The sequence below is a fragment of the Phycodurus eques genome, chromosome 3 (assembly GCF_024500275.1).
Source record: "Phycodurus eques isolate BA_2022a chromosome 3, UOR_Pequ_1.1, whole genome shotgun sequence".
Classification (NCBI taxonomy): Eukaryota; Metazoa; Chordata; class Actinopteri; order Syngnathiformes; family Syngnathidae; genus Phycodurus; species Phycodurus eques.
The window spans coordinates 21237347-21254238 of NC_084527.1; the positions used below are offsets into that span (position 1 = coordinate 21237347).

Genomic DNA, 16892 nt, shown 5'->3' on the forward strand with positions numbered 1-16892 from the left:
AAAAAATATTATCAAATTTTATTTAAAAAAGTAAAATATGAATTATTATTTTTTCCATCCCATTGTAAAACCATGAATAACCTCGTCTCAGTTAGGGTTATTTACTTTTTGCTAAAATACATTAGCTTACATAATATAAATAAAATAGAAAATAAATCAAAATGAAAATTAAAGTGGGAATACAAGAAATAATATTATTTTTAAATCTATCCATCCATCCATTCTCTTCCACTTATACAGGGTCAGAAAATAAAAAATGAAATGAAAATAAAACACACGCACTAGCAGGAAGTGGTTCCTAACGATGAAGAGCTGTTTGGTCCACTGTCCCAACCACTTCCTCCTCCACAGATACCCGCACAAGCGAGACTCGGGAGGGGGCCTGAGACAAGGCTGGGAGGAACTCCACTGGATGTAGTGAGCCCTGTCCTTCACATGCTCTTCATTATCATCATCATCATCCTCAGCATCCTCACCGTACGACTCGTAGTAGCTGTTCTCTGACTCAGCTCGCTCTGCAGGGTTGCCATGATGTCATTAGAAGTGTGTGTATGTGTGTGTGTCAGTTTGTGCGTGTGTGTGTGATAGAGCACGTACCCAGGTGACAGGTGCTGTTATCTTTGTAGGGCTGTGCTTCTTCATAGGTATCTTCATCCTCATCATCATCACCAGCAGGAGCTTGAGAGCCCCCTGGTGGGCAGCGCGGCACCGTGGGGACCTTAAAGGCAGATAAAACAAGTGGTCAGGTGGTCACATGACGACCAAGATGATTGGATAATAAATCAACAAGTTACACATCAACTGTCCTACTGAAGTGTGCACGTTCACTATGTATGTGTGTGCGTGTATGTATGCCTATGTATCGACATGTGAGCGTATATTTTTAGACTCCAGCTTCGACTTCCGCATAGGGTACCTGTTGCGCCAATTAGGCGACACAAGGCAGTCACATGACCGCGTATGTAGCCTTTGCGAGCCAATCAAAATGACTCATTTGAGGGTGTGAGTGTGTTTACTTTCCAGACTCTGAAAAACAACAGCTTTGTCATGCAGCTCTTAAATTGTGACCGGCCAAACTATTTCAGCCCACTTCTACCTTGAGAAAACACCTTGCGGTAAGTTCCAGATGTTTCTATTGTTGTTTTGGCAGTGATATGGCAAAATTAGCTCTATCATATGGTATCGCACACGCACACACAATCACTCATTCTGGTAAGCAAACAGCTTCTTCATGAAGTTATTTAGGTGAACAAAGCAAATCATGTTTCTGTAGGGCCCAATGCGTGTGTTGTTGGTTTTTGGATAGTTTAAAATTGAAATGGTGGCAGATGTGAGTCGACTCCCAAATATATATATTTTTTTAATTTGATGCTTATGCTCTGATTTTAAAAAAAATCAGAGGTTACTCACAAGTTACTCTTTACCTGAGTAGTGTTTTTCATTGCGTGCTTTCCTACTCTTACTCAAGTAACTTTTTGGATGACTACTTTTTACTTTTACTCGTGTCATATTATTCTAAAGTAACAGTACTCCTACTTGAGTACAACATTTGGCTACCCTACCCACCTTTGTGCATTTGTGTACGTGTTATTGTGTGTACATGTGTGCCTGTATGTGCGTGTGTCCATCACGTAGACCAGACGCTAATCAGCCGCCATCAGTGACCACTTCCTGCCTCGGCAGAGCTTTCTGGCCAATAGGAAAACAGATAGACGAGAGATGGCCTCACATGTAAACATCCTGTCACACACACACACACACACACACACATTGACAAGTACATTCGCGCGCACACACACACACACACACACACACACACACACACACACCGTCTCCTCCCAAACCTCAGGAGGACTCTGTCATTAGTGGCCCACATCCCAAAGCAGCCTGCTGTTCTTCTCTGGGACAGAAAAGAAGGTTCTGGTTCTGGTCCAGTTTTTGTCTTTGATGTCAGTATTCGGACAAGAACTTAGTGGGTCCACCAAAACCTCAAACATGAACGCTGTGCTAGATTCCTCACCAAAGCAGTCTGCTGTGCTTCTCTGGGACAGAAAAGAAGGTTCTGGTTCTGATCCAGTTTTTGTCTTTGAGTCAGTCTTCTGACAAGAACTTAGTGGGTCCACCAAAACCTCAAACATGAACGCTGCGCTCGATTCCTCGCTGCACAATCATCTTTTGTTTACTTTTCTCGACTTTGGTTGACTGTCGGCTCTCACGATGGGGCAACTAGCGGTTAGCAGTTAACAGGTGAACACAGTTGTGCATTTAGAATGTACTGTAGTTAGCAGTTAGCAACTGGACACAAATGTGACTTCAAGAAGATGGTGGTGTCTCATGACACTGTAGCTAGCGATTTAACAGCAGTTAACAGCTAACAAGGGAAAACAGTTGAGGTCCCGTCTTTGTTCACCTTTCTTGACTTTGATTGACTGCCTCTGCTTTCATGATGTTGAAGGTAGCGGCTAACGTTTGGGAAAATAGTGGCGCATTTTGCTGCTAATTAGCAACTGGACACAAATGCAACTTCATGAGGAAGATAATGTCTCATGATGTGCTATCATAATGTTACAGCTGGTGGTTAGCAGCTAGCAGGTGACCAGTGTAGCATTTTGCAGCTAGTTAGCAACTCGACACAAACTTGACCTTTGTGAGAGTGATGATGTCTCCTGATGCTGTTAGGAAGCTGCAGCTAGCGGTTAGCAGCTAACAGGTGGCAACAGCAGGGCATTTAACTGCCAGCAACTAAAAGGAGACCATTGTGTACTATTTAGCAGCCAAATAGTTAGCAGTTAGCATCACGCAGCAACAGGTAACCAAAGAGGAGCAGTTAGCAGCTAGCAACTAACAGGTAACGAGAGGGAAGCATTTAGCAGTTAAACAGTTTGCAACTGAACATAAACATCACTTTCATGAGGATGGAAACAGGCTAAAAACTGCTTGAAATGTTCCTCTGCTGCCCCCCAGCGTTAGGGTGGACTCACCCTATCTCTTGTCCAGATGTTGGAGTCTCCCGCTGCCGGGTTGCTAGGCGACGATGATGAAGGACAGTTCATGATGACATACTCTGCGTCCTCCACTAAAAACATACAACACGAGTCAGAATGTTATGGTGAATGAGGTCTTCAGTGCTAGGAGCTAGCTTGGAGCTAACCTGGAGGTTCTTGTGTCTGCAGAGAGGATACCAGCTCTGAGATGGACTTCTTCTGGGCCTGAGCAATGTAGCTCAGGTTCTCAGAGTCCAGAACCGACAGGAAGGACTGAAGATCCCACATCAGTTTGGACAACACTGCAGAAGACCAACTCATCATCATCATCATCAGAATCACAGAGCATGTCAACAAAAAAAATCTATTTATCCTTCAGTCTATAGTCTATTTCACGCTACCTATAGAACATTTCAAAATGTTTTTAAACAACACGTGCCTGGATACTTCCGTGTGGCAGAAAAGTGATTGACTACAGCTGACCTGAACTGAAACAATGACAAAAACTTGTGTTTGGGGTTGTGCTACCACATATCAGAATCAAAATCATCTTTATTTTGCTAAGTATGTCCAAAAAACACGCAAGGAATTTGTCTCCGGTAGTTGGAGCTGCTCTAGTACGACAACAGACAGTCAATTGACAGAGAATACTTTTGAGACAACGACATTGAGAAAAACAGTCACTGAGCAATAAAGGGTTGCTAGTAATCTGGTAATGCCGGTACAAGTTTTTTTTTTATTTCTTTTTTTGGACAATTGTGCAAAAAGATGCAATTAGAGCAGTTTGTGCAAGAGAGAGATGCAATTAGAGCAGTTTGAATGACTAATATAGCAATAGTCCTGTGCAATGACCATTGTGCAAAGGGCGCCGAGACTTCAAGGAATGTACGCAGTTTAAAGTATTACCCAAAGGGTTTAGTTTTATTTTTTTTAATTTCCTCTAAAAAATCCAAATGAATCCAGCGGAATCTGTGGGTGAGGAGGGTAAATCGAGTGGATGTCCTAAACGTTTGTCCAGAGAAGATCGCAAGACTGACTAGAGGTGCAGTAGCCACTTCTAAAGGCACAGGCTCGCATCAACAGGTTTAAGGATGACATTTTTTGACAGGTACGACTAGTGTTTGGTTGGGTCGTCTTTGAGTAATTTATCAAAACATAATGACTAGCCTGCTAGCTAATGCTGGCAACTCTATTAAATTCTAAAGAGCGTGTCTGTACCATTAATTCAAGCAACAGAAGAGTCAATTAGTTAGTCAGTCCCTCAATGATCATGTTAAAGGTCCCCTTCTATCAATTTGTATTTGTTTATTTTTCATAATCTTTGATGTCCTTTTATCGAGTTTATAAGATAATTTGGGTTGGGTTTTTTCAAGCTATTCTAGTTGGTCTTTTATGCCTGGCAGTTGAAATTGTCTGACTTCTCATTAATATGTGACATGTAAATAAGATTTGCTCTGACTGGGTCGCTCAGCTTCCGTAATTTAAATATGGAAAACACATTGGCTCTGGTATCAGAGCGTCTACTAGTGTCTAGAAGCTTCGGGAGGCCAAGCATTCATAACAATAACCCATCCTTCGATATTTTACTATGATTGTGAAGCGCAATACACCAAGCGTTGGAGTATTGGCCCACTAATAGGGAACATGATCTGGGAGAGGATGTGTGTGAAATTTAAAGGTGGGGGGGATATTTTGACGTTATGCTCGTCATCCACTCCCATTAATTTGAACTGAACCTGCCGCGACAATGAATGCAAGCTTCGCTATTTCATCTACCACACTTACATTAAAAAATATAAATGTAGTTAAGTATTGTTGTAAAACACAGTATATGTATACCTATAGATTGTATTTGTATAGCTTGGCAGCGGCTGAGACTCGCTCGCTTGAAACCCGGAAATGCCGTGTTGCCGTTCAGCTGAGCTCAGTGGTTGGGTACCAACCACAAGTGGACAGGTACATGAATATTAATTGATGAAACTATGTCACAATGGCGGCAATTTCAAATTCACATGTTTTGCAAGCCTTATGCCGTTTATTGCCTTTGCATTCAATTGACAAACCGCAAAGATGTCAAACTTAAACCTTGTCACAAGCTAATTTTGACCTATGTTAGGCAAAAAAAACAGCAGAAAAAAATTATTTTGATGGAAGGGGACCTTGAAGTATGTTTGAATTTCCGCAATGTCTATTTTTGAATCAACGCACTTCTTGAAATGTAAATTACGTCTGGGGTTCTGTCTCCCTTTCAAGCAATTTACCTCACATAACATCTTCTTTTCAACTGACACGTCACTCATTTAAACTACCGCGTAAGATATGAAGGCTAAAATCATCATTCAAGCCATTAATCCTGTTTTGTCAGGATTAATGGCTTGAAAATGACATGGATGGAGGGGTTTATTCACTGGTGGTGCCATCGGAGATTGCTCAGGCTTTTCTTACCCAGAAGTACTTGTGATGTCATAGTGAAAAGATCAAGCGCAAAGCCATGAATTTTCTGGGTTTTTTTCCAGTTCAATGTTCTCTCTGAAAGGCACCAATACAAAGAACAGCAGAAACTAGCAAGGAGGAGAATAAATATCTTGATACCAGTAAAGAGCAGCATAAACCTGCGAAGAAGAAATGGCAAAGAAAAGACCAATAGAGACTAGCAGAAACCAGTGCACACCAGCAGAGAGCCAACAGACACCTACAATGACCAGAAGAAACCAGAAAGGACCAGGAATGATAATCAGAGACAAGTAGACACTACCGGAAGCCAGTAGAGACAAGCAGAAACCGATAAAAGACCAGCGGAGATCATTATACACCAGGAAAGACAAGGAAAGACCTGTACAGACCGACAGGGAACAGGAAAAACCAGTAGAGACCAGTGGGGAGACAAGTAGAAACCAGTAGTCAACAGCTGACTCCAGCTGAAACCAGCAGAGCAGCAAGGACAAGAAAAAAACCCCCAGTAAGAACAAGGAAAAATCAGAAGAGACCAGCAGGGACCAGGAAAAAAGACCACAAGGAGACCAGTTGAAACCAGGAGTCACTAGCAGAGAGTAGCAGAAGCCAGCAGAGAACCAGGAGAGACCAGAAAGGACCAGGAAGGACCAGTAAAGACTAGTAGAGACCAGCAGAAACCAGTATAGACCATCAGAAACCAGCAAGGACCTAAAGAGATAATTGGAAATCAGTAAGGACTAGCAAGGGCCAGTAAAGGCCAGCAGAAACCAGTAGAGACACGCAAAAACCAGAGTTTGACACGTTAACATGCTAGCACTAATATTTATGCTCCACAGTTTCCACTTTCGTTCCCTTTGTTCACCTTTTCCCTCAGTCTCCTCTACAATTATAGTCAATAATGTAAATGAAAAAATAAATGCAAAAAATATATATATACTTCATTAGCAACTGACAAGCTAAGCTCTCCAGACAGGAGGCCATTGTTGTGCGGGTCTCTTCCCACACACACACATAGCATTGACAGTGCTCCAAGTGGGAGATGATGCTAATTTTACTAATCATTGATCTGCTACCGCTATAAGCAGCGAGCCACACACACACACTTCATCACCGCGACGATGACACATGCATTTGCTCATACATAAACACACACTTATCTGAAAATCAACATCCCTTCCTGTTTGCGGCTTTGATGCACCAGCACACAAACGACAAAATCATGTCAGAGTGGGACAACAACTCAACTGGACACCAACCTCTGTGTCTCTGTGTGTGTGTGTGTGTGCGTGCGTGTGTGCGTGTGTGTGTGTCGGGAGGATTTAAGATGGTTTACCATAAAAACCATAGCCTCTCCAATTAGCACAAAGATGGGAATTCCTCTACAACTCTCCGCTGTGTGTATGTGTGTGTGTTTGGTTGTGTGCGTGTGTGTGTGTGCGTGTGTGTGTGTTAGAGGGTGTGGAGTGGCTTTCTCTTTCATTCCATGTTTGTTAAATATAGCCAAAAAGAAAAAAAAGGAGACGAGAAAGAGTATGTTGGTGTTTGTCGGCGTCCAATCAGCATCAAGCTTCGCTTATGAGGACACAGTCCATAATATTATGATGATGTTTTCTAACATGCATCAGCTGACATGTCCCTTATCTTCATCTCATCATGGCGAGCCTACATTTGGACTTGAAAGAACCTCATGAAACTTAACCATGACCTTTAATTCCAGGGAACCCTCCGGAGAACTTACAGAGTCCTTCAAAAAGACCACTAAACTGTGGTCTTAGAAGGTCCTAGAATTTTTCCAAGAAATGGGCAAAGATCAGTTTACCAGAACCTTTAAAACAGCCTGAAAGTCCTCTTAAGATAGAACAATTCACATGATACTAAGAGACAACCGAACTTACAGAGACCTTCAAAAGACCACTGAACTGTCCTGTGTGGCCTGAGAAGGTCCTAGAATTCTTGCAAATGGGCAAATATCATTTTGCCAGAGCCTTCAAAAAGTCTTGAAAGCATCCTTAAGATAGAACCATCAACATGATACTAAACACCTTATTCTGGAACCTTCTTGAGACTCCTGATGGAATTCCTGAGGAACCCTAAGTAGCCTTTCAATATATTCCTCAAATATAGGTCAAGAGACCAGCAGAATCCTTCTCTAGACTTCACTGTGCTACCTCTGCAAGACCACCTGAACCCCACAGAACTCACTGAACCGTTCAGATTCAGATTCAGTGCTATAGAAACAAACTATACATTCCAGAGTTAGCAGTGGTTTAACAAAATTAATTGCACAAGAAATGATAAGGGGAAAGACAGCACCTAAGAACCTAAGAAATATTTTGACATGTACATAGGATATACAGAATATATATATGCTCACCAACCTTTTTGCAACAGAGCTATTTCTTGGTTATTGATTAATGCAAAGGGCTACTAGTTTGATCTACACTTCTGAAGCTGCTTCAGGTTCAACTACATGTCAATTGCAGGTTATTCACAGAACAATAACAATATTTTTTGGTTAGCAACTTGGTTAGTAACAGAAAATAGGGGAAAATGGTGATCATTTTTGTCCTAAATAAAAGCTGATGTTTGCAAATGTGTTATTTTGATTAAACATAACAAATAATCAGTCTGCTTTTACGAAGGACAACAGAAATCAGAGAATATTTAGTGTTGACAGGCTGAAATCAGAGGATTTGGATACTTTTAAATTAAACAAGAGCTCTATGCAGTCAATCATTTATCAAAATATTTGTGGATTAATTTGATGACTAGTTGTTGAATAATTGTGACAACTACTACCAATCAGTTATTCTGGTTTAATTGGATAATGGGAACGCAAAATACTGCGATTGGCTGGCAACCAGCCTCCTGCCCGATGATAGCTGGGATAGGCGCCAGCACGCCCGCGAGCCTAGTGAGGATAAGCAGTATGAGAAATGGATGGATGGATAATAATGTATGTGTTCCTATACAAAATGAGCATGCTTACCTTTCTCTTTCTCCATTTTTTCTCTCTCACCAGATGATGCTAATCAGTTTCATGACTGAAGATGATACACAATATGATAAAAAAAAGAACAACACACCATAACAACACGAATGAAAGACAAAACTTCTATTGTGTCTCCTCAGTGATGTTTTTGCTTTGCTTCTGCTGAGCCTGAAGTTGGAGGAGGGGCGGAGTCCGATCCTTGACGTCACAGCAGGGTGGCTCAAATGTCTCAAACACACCCACAAAGACATTACAGACACGGTCGAACCCACTCCAAAATACTTAACAAACGTCAAATATTGACATATTTATATTAAATCAAGCGAACCACTCGTATGTCAACTACAGAGCCAACAAAGTGACCACGAATGCGTTTTTCTCCTCCCAATTATTTGAATTCTTAGCTTCGCGGACAGATGCAGTTACGGGGAAGACTCGCGATACTTTGCGTGTTTTGGAAGCATTGCGGAAGAAGAGGCTAACAAACGAAGCAAGCTCATCGTCTGAGCAGCGGCAGCCTTTACCTTGTCAACCTTTGAACTCTCTGAAGTAACACCCGGAAAGTAAGGTAAAGAAACAATATTTTAAAGACCTCATCTCGTATCATTGTTTTTTTGGGTTGTCTCCGTGACTCTAGCTTCCCCGGCTGTTAAGTACAAGGAGCTCCAGCTGTTAGCCGGCTAGCTGTTTAGAGAAGTTAGCATAGGTAATTAGGCGTTATTTATTTATCAATTCATAATAGGCGAGTGTGCTAATTGTGTAAAGATGTGCGTTTGTGTTTAACGCGCGATAAGAGTTTAGCCTGAGCGCTAACACTCGGGCTAAGTGTTAGCTGCATAGCATGTTGGCACTCAATCGGCCTTTTAATGGCGGACGGAAGCTTTAAAGATTGTCAAAAGTGTCGTAAGGAAATTCGCCCTTCCCCAGGAGCAAAGATGACCGCAGCGCCTTACAACTACTCCTACATCTTCAAGTACATCATCATCGGTGAGACGTCACGACCACACCCTCCCCCGCATCAACGTTATTCTTTTTATTTTTGGGGGAGGGAGTGTTCCTCAAAGTGAATTAATTGTCTTTTTTCTTCTTTTACAAGGTGACATGGGCGTGGGCAAGTCGTGTCTGCTGCACCAGTTCACCGAGAAGAAGTGTACGTCCGCATCATCTTATTCTTTTGGTCTTACAGTGTTTTAAGGTAGCAATTTGACAAGAGTTCCCAAAAATGAAAATCTGTAAAATTGATGAGTCTGCTTGGAAAGGCTGCTTCAACCTGAGTACCATGCACCTAGAAAATAGAAAGATGGGTTCTGGAGAAATTAAGTTTTTTTTAATGTGTGGGGGAAAAAATTATGGGAAAGAGTAGTGGAGGCTAGATTCAGGACAGAAGTGAGTATTTTCAAGCAAGAGTGTGGTTTAATGGTGAGAAAGAGTACCACAGATTCATTATTTGCCTTGTAGATGTTGATGGAAAAGTACAGAGAAGGTCAGAAGGAGCTACATTGTGTCTTTGTGGATCTAGAGAAAGCCTATGACAGAGTACCCAGAGAGGAACTATGGTACTGCATGTGGAAGATGTTAGAATAATACAGGACATGTATGAGGGCAGCACAACAGAGGTGAGGTTTGCTGTAGGTGTGACAGGAGTTTAAGGTGGAGGCGGCACTGCACTGAGCCCTTTCCTGTTTGCAGTGGTGATGGTTACACTGGAATCCCTGTGGACCATGGTGTTTGCAGATGACATTGTGATCTATGTGAGTCTCTGCTAAGATGAAGGGCAAAGTTTATAAGATAGTGGTGAGGCCAGCCATGATGTACGGATTAGAGACAGTGGCACTGAAGAGACAACAGGAAGCAGAGCTGCAGGTGGCGGAAATGAAGATGTTGCGGTTCGCTCTCGGAGTGAAATGAGCTCATCAGAGGGACAGCCAAGGTTGGATGTTTTGGAGACAAAGTTAGAGCAGACTTTGATGGTTTGGACGCGTCCAGAGGAGAGAGAGAGACTATATTGGTAGAAGGATGATGAGGATGGAGCTGCCAGACGAGAGCTAGAGGAAGACCAAAGAGAAGTTTGATGGATGTAGTGAGGGAAGACATGAGGGCAGTTGGTGTTAGAGAGGAGGATGCAGGAGATTGGTTTACATGGGAAAGGATGACACGCTGTGGCGACCCCTAACGGGACAAGCTGAAAGGAAAAGATGATGATAGCTCTGTGTTACACTACTGCCGTAAAATCTTACCGTATCTTGGTCAGCCGCCGTCAACACCACAGGACATTTATCACGATACCACCGTATCCGCTTTTACGATCATTGGGCTTTATCTTGTCAAATCAAACACTGTCTGGGAGGTGGGACCAGAAAACACTGTGAAACAATACCAGTTACCGTGACAACAGCAATGGATTACGGCAATGTGTTTTGGGGAAAAAAATAACAAAAAGAGGGGGAAAAAACGTGTAGCGCTGTCACCGTGTGAAATGCACAGGTGCAGTCACTAAATGGAGTGATTGATCGTTGCCAACAGCCTCTCAAAATAGCTACACTTTTTTCTTTTTTATAACCCGTTTCCTCTCTTTGTGGCAATCTGCTTCTTCCTTGACGATCCCAACATGTTTTTGTGGTTCAATTTAAAAAATATATATATATAGTAGTATACCGTATGAGGAGCATCAAAACATGATACAGGGTTGCAGTTTTTTCATTGTAGTGTGTCGATGTGCAGTGTTCAATCGCTGGGTGTGCGGCGAAGATTCATCAACTGTCCCTTTTTATTTAATTTTTTTCTGCGATGGTCCACTTCTGTTGTGTTAAGCTGTCACTCGGTGTGCGGCGGGGCCCTGCATACATGTTTTTGGAATGTGGAAGGAAGCCGAAATACCTAGGGAAAACCCACATAAGCATATTTCAACCTTCAAAAAATGTGAGACTATCATATAACATCACTTTGAGCCAATGAAAAAAAGAAGACTCGCCGCACAGTTCTGCAAATAAGAAGCTTCAAGCTATTTGTCACTCAATGGACAAAACAAAAGAGAATTACGCATGTTGTATTTAAACACAAAAATATAGATATTACAGCACAACAAGATACAACACTGAAGGTGCGCAACTCTAAATTCAGACTCCCCAGTAAACTGTAAAAACCTATAGAAAAACTGTAAAAACCGCAATATAGCCGGGGTGAATGTTTACTTTATTATCGGATGACGATGTCATCATTGGGCGCAGTCATGGCCGACTGCCCTCACACCATTGGTGTGGAGTTTGGCACCAGGATCATGGAAGTCCATGGCCAGAAGGTGAAGCTGCAGATCTGGGACACGGCGGGCCAGGAACGCTTCAGGGCCGTCACCCGGTCCTACTACAGGGGGGCCGCCGGGGCCCTGATGGTCTACGACATCACCAGGTAACAGGTGGCGTCTTTTGATGACATCACCGGGTGGTTGTCACGTGACATGATAGTGATGTGTGTGGGTTTACGCGTGCGCACGCAGGAGAAGCACCTACAATCATCTCAGCAGCTGGTTGACGGACGCCAGGAACCTGACCAACCCAAACACGGTGAGGGACCACCAACAGACCTACGCCAAGGCCTCAATCGAATGACTTTTTACCTCGAGACCAAGTTTTATGACATTTCTACTCATTTTATTGTGGCTTATTTCAGCTTACTCAGCATTTTCTATCATGTCTGATTGTAAACATGTTGTTGTGTGCGCGTAGGTGATCATCCTGATCGGCAACAAAGGTGACCTGGAGGCGCAGAGAGATGTCACGTACGAGGAAGCCAAACAGTTTGCTGACGAGAACGGTGAGAAACCTTTCAAATATCTTAACTTTTGGACTCTAAATTACCCGTAGGTGCGAATGGTTGTTTGTTTCTATGTGCCCTCATAATTAAGAGACGCTCCGCACCCGTAGCGTTAATGTTATGTTAGTAAAGTAGACTAACATTAAGCTCACTGATTTGCGCTATGTTCACGTCACCTCTTTCTCTTGGGTCCTGTGACGCGGCGTCATACTCGGCGGAGCAAAAGGTCCGTGTTACAACGAACGGGTGCTCGCCTTGCATTTCACTATGAAATGCTACCACACTTTGGCCATTTGTCTTTTTTTCTCCCTCTTCTCAATTGGTCGCATTTTGCAACCGCTGTCGTCCCCCTCCTCAATTGAATTGCTTTTCACTTCCACGTCCATGCATTGGGGACATAAGCGCGTTGTCCCATATGCCGCTGCCTTCTTCCGTCTTTGCGACCTTCTTCATGGTAAACCTGATTTGCAGTTTTGCTTTTCAATATGTTTTTTGATGCGCAAAATATGAATTTTGACCCGCAAACTGCGATGCAAGACCACTTAATTCGAGCCTTGCGCACACACAAAGTTAAGCAATATTGTGTATCAGTGGATGCAGATTCACCATGCTTTATGCGTTCCTGATCATTTTTGTGCATCTAGGACGCGGAACAGACATCAGCTGAGATTCCTGGTGTGTGAATAATATTAATGCTGAAACTTACACAAAACTTGGTATTGTTTGTGTGCGTGTCATTATCTTTGTCTTATTTTGTAATGTGCTAAAGTGTTGGGGGGGGGGGGGGGAAACAATCTGCAAAAATCGGCTGAATTTGAAAAGGGTTCATATCGGCCGAATAAATCGGCCAACCCGTATTTACAAGTCCGTTTGTGTTAAATCAAAATGTTTATGTATGAGTGTATTTATGTTAAACGTGTGTGTGCTCATGACTGGAGAGCACCCTTCAGGGCGTGTCTTCCTCACACTTGAACACATCAAGATGGACTTGATGTGTTTGGTTGATAAAGCAGGAAGTTGTGTGATGTCATCAGAGCTGCTTCTGCTTGATTGACACGTTTGGCTTCTTCTGATTAGGTTTGCTGTTTCTGGAAGCCAGCGCCAAGACGTGAGTTCACACACGCACACGCGCTCTCATACGCATTCCAAACCTCGCTCACACAAACTCAAACACACTGAAACTCTCACACTCTCTCACAGCGTGCACACACAGACACACATACACACACGTTGAGATGTTGTTCTGGTGACGCAGAGGCGAGAACGTGGAGGAGGCCTTCCTGGAGGCAGCCAAGCGGATCTACCAGAACATCCAGGACGGCAGCTTGGACCTGAACGCCGCCGAGTCGGGAGTGCAGCACAAGCCGTCTGCGCCGCAAGGGGGCCGACTCAATGCGGACAGCCAGCCCCCCAAAGACGGATGCAGCTGCTAACCCACCAAAGGACCAAAGGACAGATGCAAGGACGGACAGACAGATTGCTTCTTTTTGATTTGCCAGCTCTCTTGGTCGGGAGTCTCTCTGAACTCACTTGAATCCCTGATGTCTCATTCTGGACCCCCCCTAGGGGGAAGTACATTTAAACACAGGTCTGTTTCATTCGCTTCATCCCAAAATTCCCCCAAAAACAAATAAAAGTTTTTCCCGCATGTGAACGTGAAATTGGACCCATCACATTCCAGGAGGCCCTCACTCGGATTTCTTGGAACCTCCGAAACCACCAGAGGTCCTTTTCGTCCTCTACATCCACACATGGTTTAGTCCAAATGGTCTGTTGTCTTTCATCAGGGACATTTCTTCTGAACTGGAAGAGCTACCAAACATCTTTAAGTCCTAATTCCACCTAGGTCCTCATTTCCATACCTCAAAGTCACAAAGATCTGGAATGATCACAGACTCTGTAAAGGGTCCAGACAGATCTTAACACACTTTTCAAATCCATATCCACCTAGATTATCATTCCCAAACCACAAATGTGGATTGAGTGGGTCCTAAACCAGGTCTTCTTCAGGTCAGAACAAAACGGACAGTGCACCAGGAATGATTCTTCTGGACTGGAAGGAAAGTAAAGTTAAACTCTCATTTCCAAACCACAAATGTGGACTAAGTAGGTCCGAAATCAGGTCTCCTTCAGCCCGGGCCAGAAAAAAACAGAATAATGGCAGACTGGGACAGAGGTACAGACTGTCCACCAGGAATGTTTCTTCTGGACTGGAAGATCTGACACATGTTTCAAGTCCAATGTCCACCCACAGTCTCATTTCGAGACCATATGTGGACTAAGGTCCTAAACCTTGTCTCCTAGCCAGAATTCTCATAAATGCCAAGACCAGAATTTGAATACTCAACAGGATCAATTAGTGCTGTAACCCACTTTTGTTTTGTTTCCATGGCAACCTTCTCCTGAAATGCAAACTGTGGTCCAAGGAAGGACTAAAGGTATTTGAAGGAACAGACAGACTTTTAAACGTAAATGAAATTAACACTTTTTTAACGTTCTGCTTATTCTCCTTCAATTGAATGTTTCTTTTCTGGCGACCAAAAATGTGCTAGATCACTGTCACTTTCCTTCCTGATGTAGCATTCCGGGTGCGTTTTCATCTAGCTAACTTCCTTCATGAGCCTCCACGTAGCCTATGCTAAACTAGCGCAGGACGCATCGCTGGCCCTGGCCCTCGACGGGACAGTGATGCGCAGCCTGTAGTGTCCCGATGAGTTAATGCTAAAGTATTTTTGGTTTGTTTACGTTTGCACTTTTTGCTGCTTTCTGATTGGTCGACGACAAATCCGCCTTCAGCCGGCATCTTTGCATGTCATCTCTCAACATATGTTTGCAAATGTTAAACATTTAAAAAAATAAACTCTTCTTCTGGGAGACAAGCCATTCCAAATCAGTTTAATCCATTCTAAATGTACTACAATTTACTTTTGTCCAATTTAATCCTGTCAATCTCCTTTTAATCCACTTTGAATCAATTTAAATCCAGTCAAAATTCAGTTTGATAGTCTATTCATACTGCAATGCAGTCAAATTTGTTTAATCCATTTTTAATTCTTAATCTACTTTACATCTGAGTCAGTTTACTCTTGTCTAAATCCAGTTTAACCCAGTCTAAATAAATCTAAATATCTTATTTTTAAATTGCTTTCTAAATGTACCTGAATTCACTTTTAATCAGTTCGATATAGTCTAGATCTACTTTAATCTTGTCTGGATAAATTTAATCCATCCTAATTCTAGTAAAATGGAAATCCAGTCTGCATCAAATTTAACCCAGTCAAAATTGGTTTAATAGTCTCAAATTGCTTGAATCCACATTTATCAAATCAATTTAATCCCATCAAAATCTATAATCCAGTAAAAATTTTAACGTACACTATCAAAAATGCTAAAGATTTTTCTTCTTCAATGGGTCATCATGTAGGAGGGGGACGTCTTCGTGTCCTACGCAGAGCCGTCCACGGCTCTGGTCGTACATGAACAAATATGACGATAGACTTTTTATTTATACTTTATTGTATATGTGTATGAAATTCCTTCCATGTGCCACCAGTGCAGGGATTCACGTCTGTATATAAAGTAAATACAGTCCATGTTTGGTCACCTTATTATGGGATGTCGTCACATTTCATGATTTAATGGACAATAAAAATTAAATTTCATGAACCCTTCTATTTTTCTTTGGGACATGGGTCACTTTGACTCACTGCATGTTTAGTCACAAAAAAATGACAACATTACATTCTATCCACTTTTTTTGTGTAGGTTCTTCAACTTTCCAGTAGGTCAATTAGATTTTTGGGGGGCATAATAGGTTTTTATAAACACACACATTTATATATATATATATCCATCCATCCATTTTCTGAGCCGCTTTTCCTCACTAGGGTCGCGGGCGTGCTGGAGCCTATCCCAGGTATCATCGGGCAGGAGGCGGGGTACACCCTGAACTGGTTGCCAGCCAATTGCAGGGCACATAGAAACAAACAACCATTCACACCTATGGGCAATTTAGAGTCTCCAATTAATGCATGTTTTTGGGATGTGGGAGAAAACCCACGCAGGCACGGGGAGAACATGCAAACTCCACCCAGGATGGACCGAGGATTGAACCCGGGTCCTCAGAACTGTGAGGCTGACGCTCTAACCAGTCGGCCACCGTGCCGCTTATATATATATATAGATATATGAAATATCTATATATATATATATATGTCAGCTAAACTTTCATCCAAGATTTTTTTTTTTTATACATTTGACCCATTGCATGTTAGTCTTAAAATATTTTAAAAGAAAAAAAAATTAGGGCCATCAGAAATTGTATCCCATATATATAATATATAAATATATATATTTTATATATATTGTTTTAATAGTTAATATATATAAACATTACTTTTTTTCCCTATAATATGCAAACTTTTCCTATAATATACAAACTATAAACTTTTTTATGTAAACTTTAATATTGCAATTTGACATGCTGCATGTATTATATATATATATATATATATATATATATAAATAAATAAAAGTGAGACCACTGAAAAACTGCCAGTTTCTAGGATTTTGCTATTTATAGATGTCAACATTGTGGACTCAAACAAATATCCAGAGCTGTACAAGTACTTAAAAAAATAAATGTAGCAGAG

General features: G+C 42.0%; 2 protein-coding genes across 6 annotated transcripts in view; one reads left to right on the top strand and one right to left on the bottom strand.

Moving 5' to 3' along the window:
- The window catches only part of si:dkey-220o5.5 (actin filament-associated protein 1-like 2), a 21756-nt gene extending 12358 nt beyond the window's left edge, over nucleotides 1–9398 (bottom strand). For all 4 annotated transcript variants that reach the window (XM_061672496.1, XM_061672494.1, XM_061672493.1 and 1 more), the window contains exons 1-5: nucleotides 8428–9398; nucleotides 3152–3286; nucleotides 2982–3076; nucleotides 598–718; nucleotides 283–515 (exon numbers count right to left, since the gene is read on the bottom strand). In XM_061672496.1, the coding sequence (XP_061528480.1) occupies nucleotides 283–515; nucleotides 598–718; nucleotides 2982–3076; nucleotides 3152–3286; nucleotides 8428–8443 (600 nt within the window). In that variant the 5' untranslated portion in view covers nucleotides 8444–9398. The remainder of the gene's footprint in view (nucleotides 1–282; nucleotides 516–597; nucleotides 719–2981; nucleotides 3077–3151; nucleotides 3287–8427) is intronic.
- LOC133400236 (ras-related protein Rab-14-like) lies at nucleotides 8682–15902 on the top strand. 2 transcript variants are annotated; one of them, XM_061672686.1, is made up of 8 exons: nucleotides 8682–8998; nucleotides 9358–9417; nucleotides 9527–9580; nucleotides 11658–11835; nucleotides 11924–11990; nucleotides 12153–12240; nucleotides 13318–13348; nucleotides 13496–15902. In XM_061672686.1, the coding sequence occupies exons 2-8, from the start codon at nucleotides 9366–9368 to the stop codon at nucleotides 13671–13673; spliced, it is 648 nt and encodes a 215-aa protein (XP_061528670.1). In that variant the 5' UTR covers nucleotides 8682–8998; nucleotides 9358–9365; the 3' UTR covers nucleotides 13674–15902. The 2 variants fall into 2 exon arrangements, with proteins under 2 accessions (XP_061528670.1, XP_061528671.1); XM_061672687.1 differs by lacking the exon at nucleotides 8682–8998 and having other exon boundaries at nucleotides 9377–9417; nucleotides 9527–9625.
- The last annotated feature ends 990 nt before the right edge of the window (nucleotides 15903–16892 follow it).

Coding starts and splice junctions, on each gene's coding strand:
- LOC133400236 (XM_061672686.1), top strand. CDS start 9,366: ATGACCGCAGCGCCTTACAACTACTCCTACATCTTCAAGTACATCATC. Junction 11,836..11,923: donor ATGGTCTACGACATCACCAG/GTAACAGGTGGC, acceptor GTGCGCACGCAG/GAGAAGCACCTACAATCATC. Junction 11,991..12,152: donor ACCTGACCAACCCAAACACG/GTGAGGGACCAC, acceptor GTGTGCGCGTAG/GTGATCATCCTGATCGGCAA.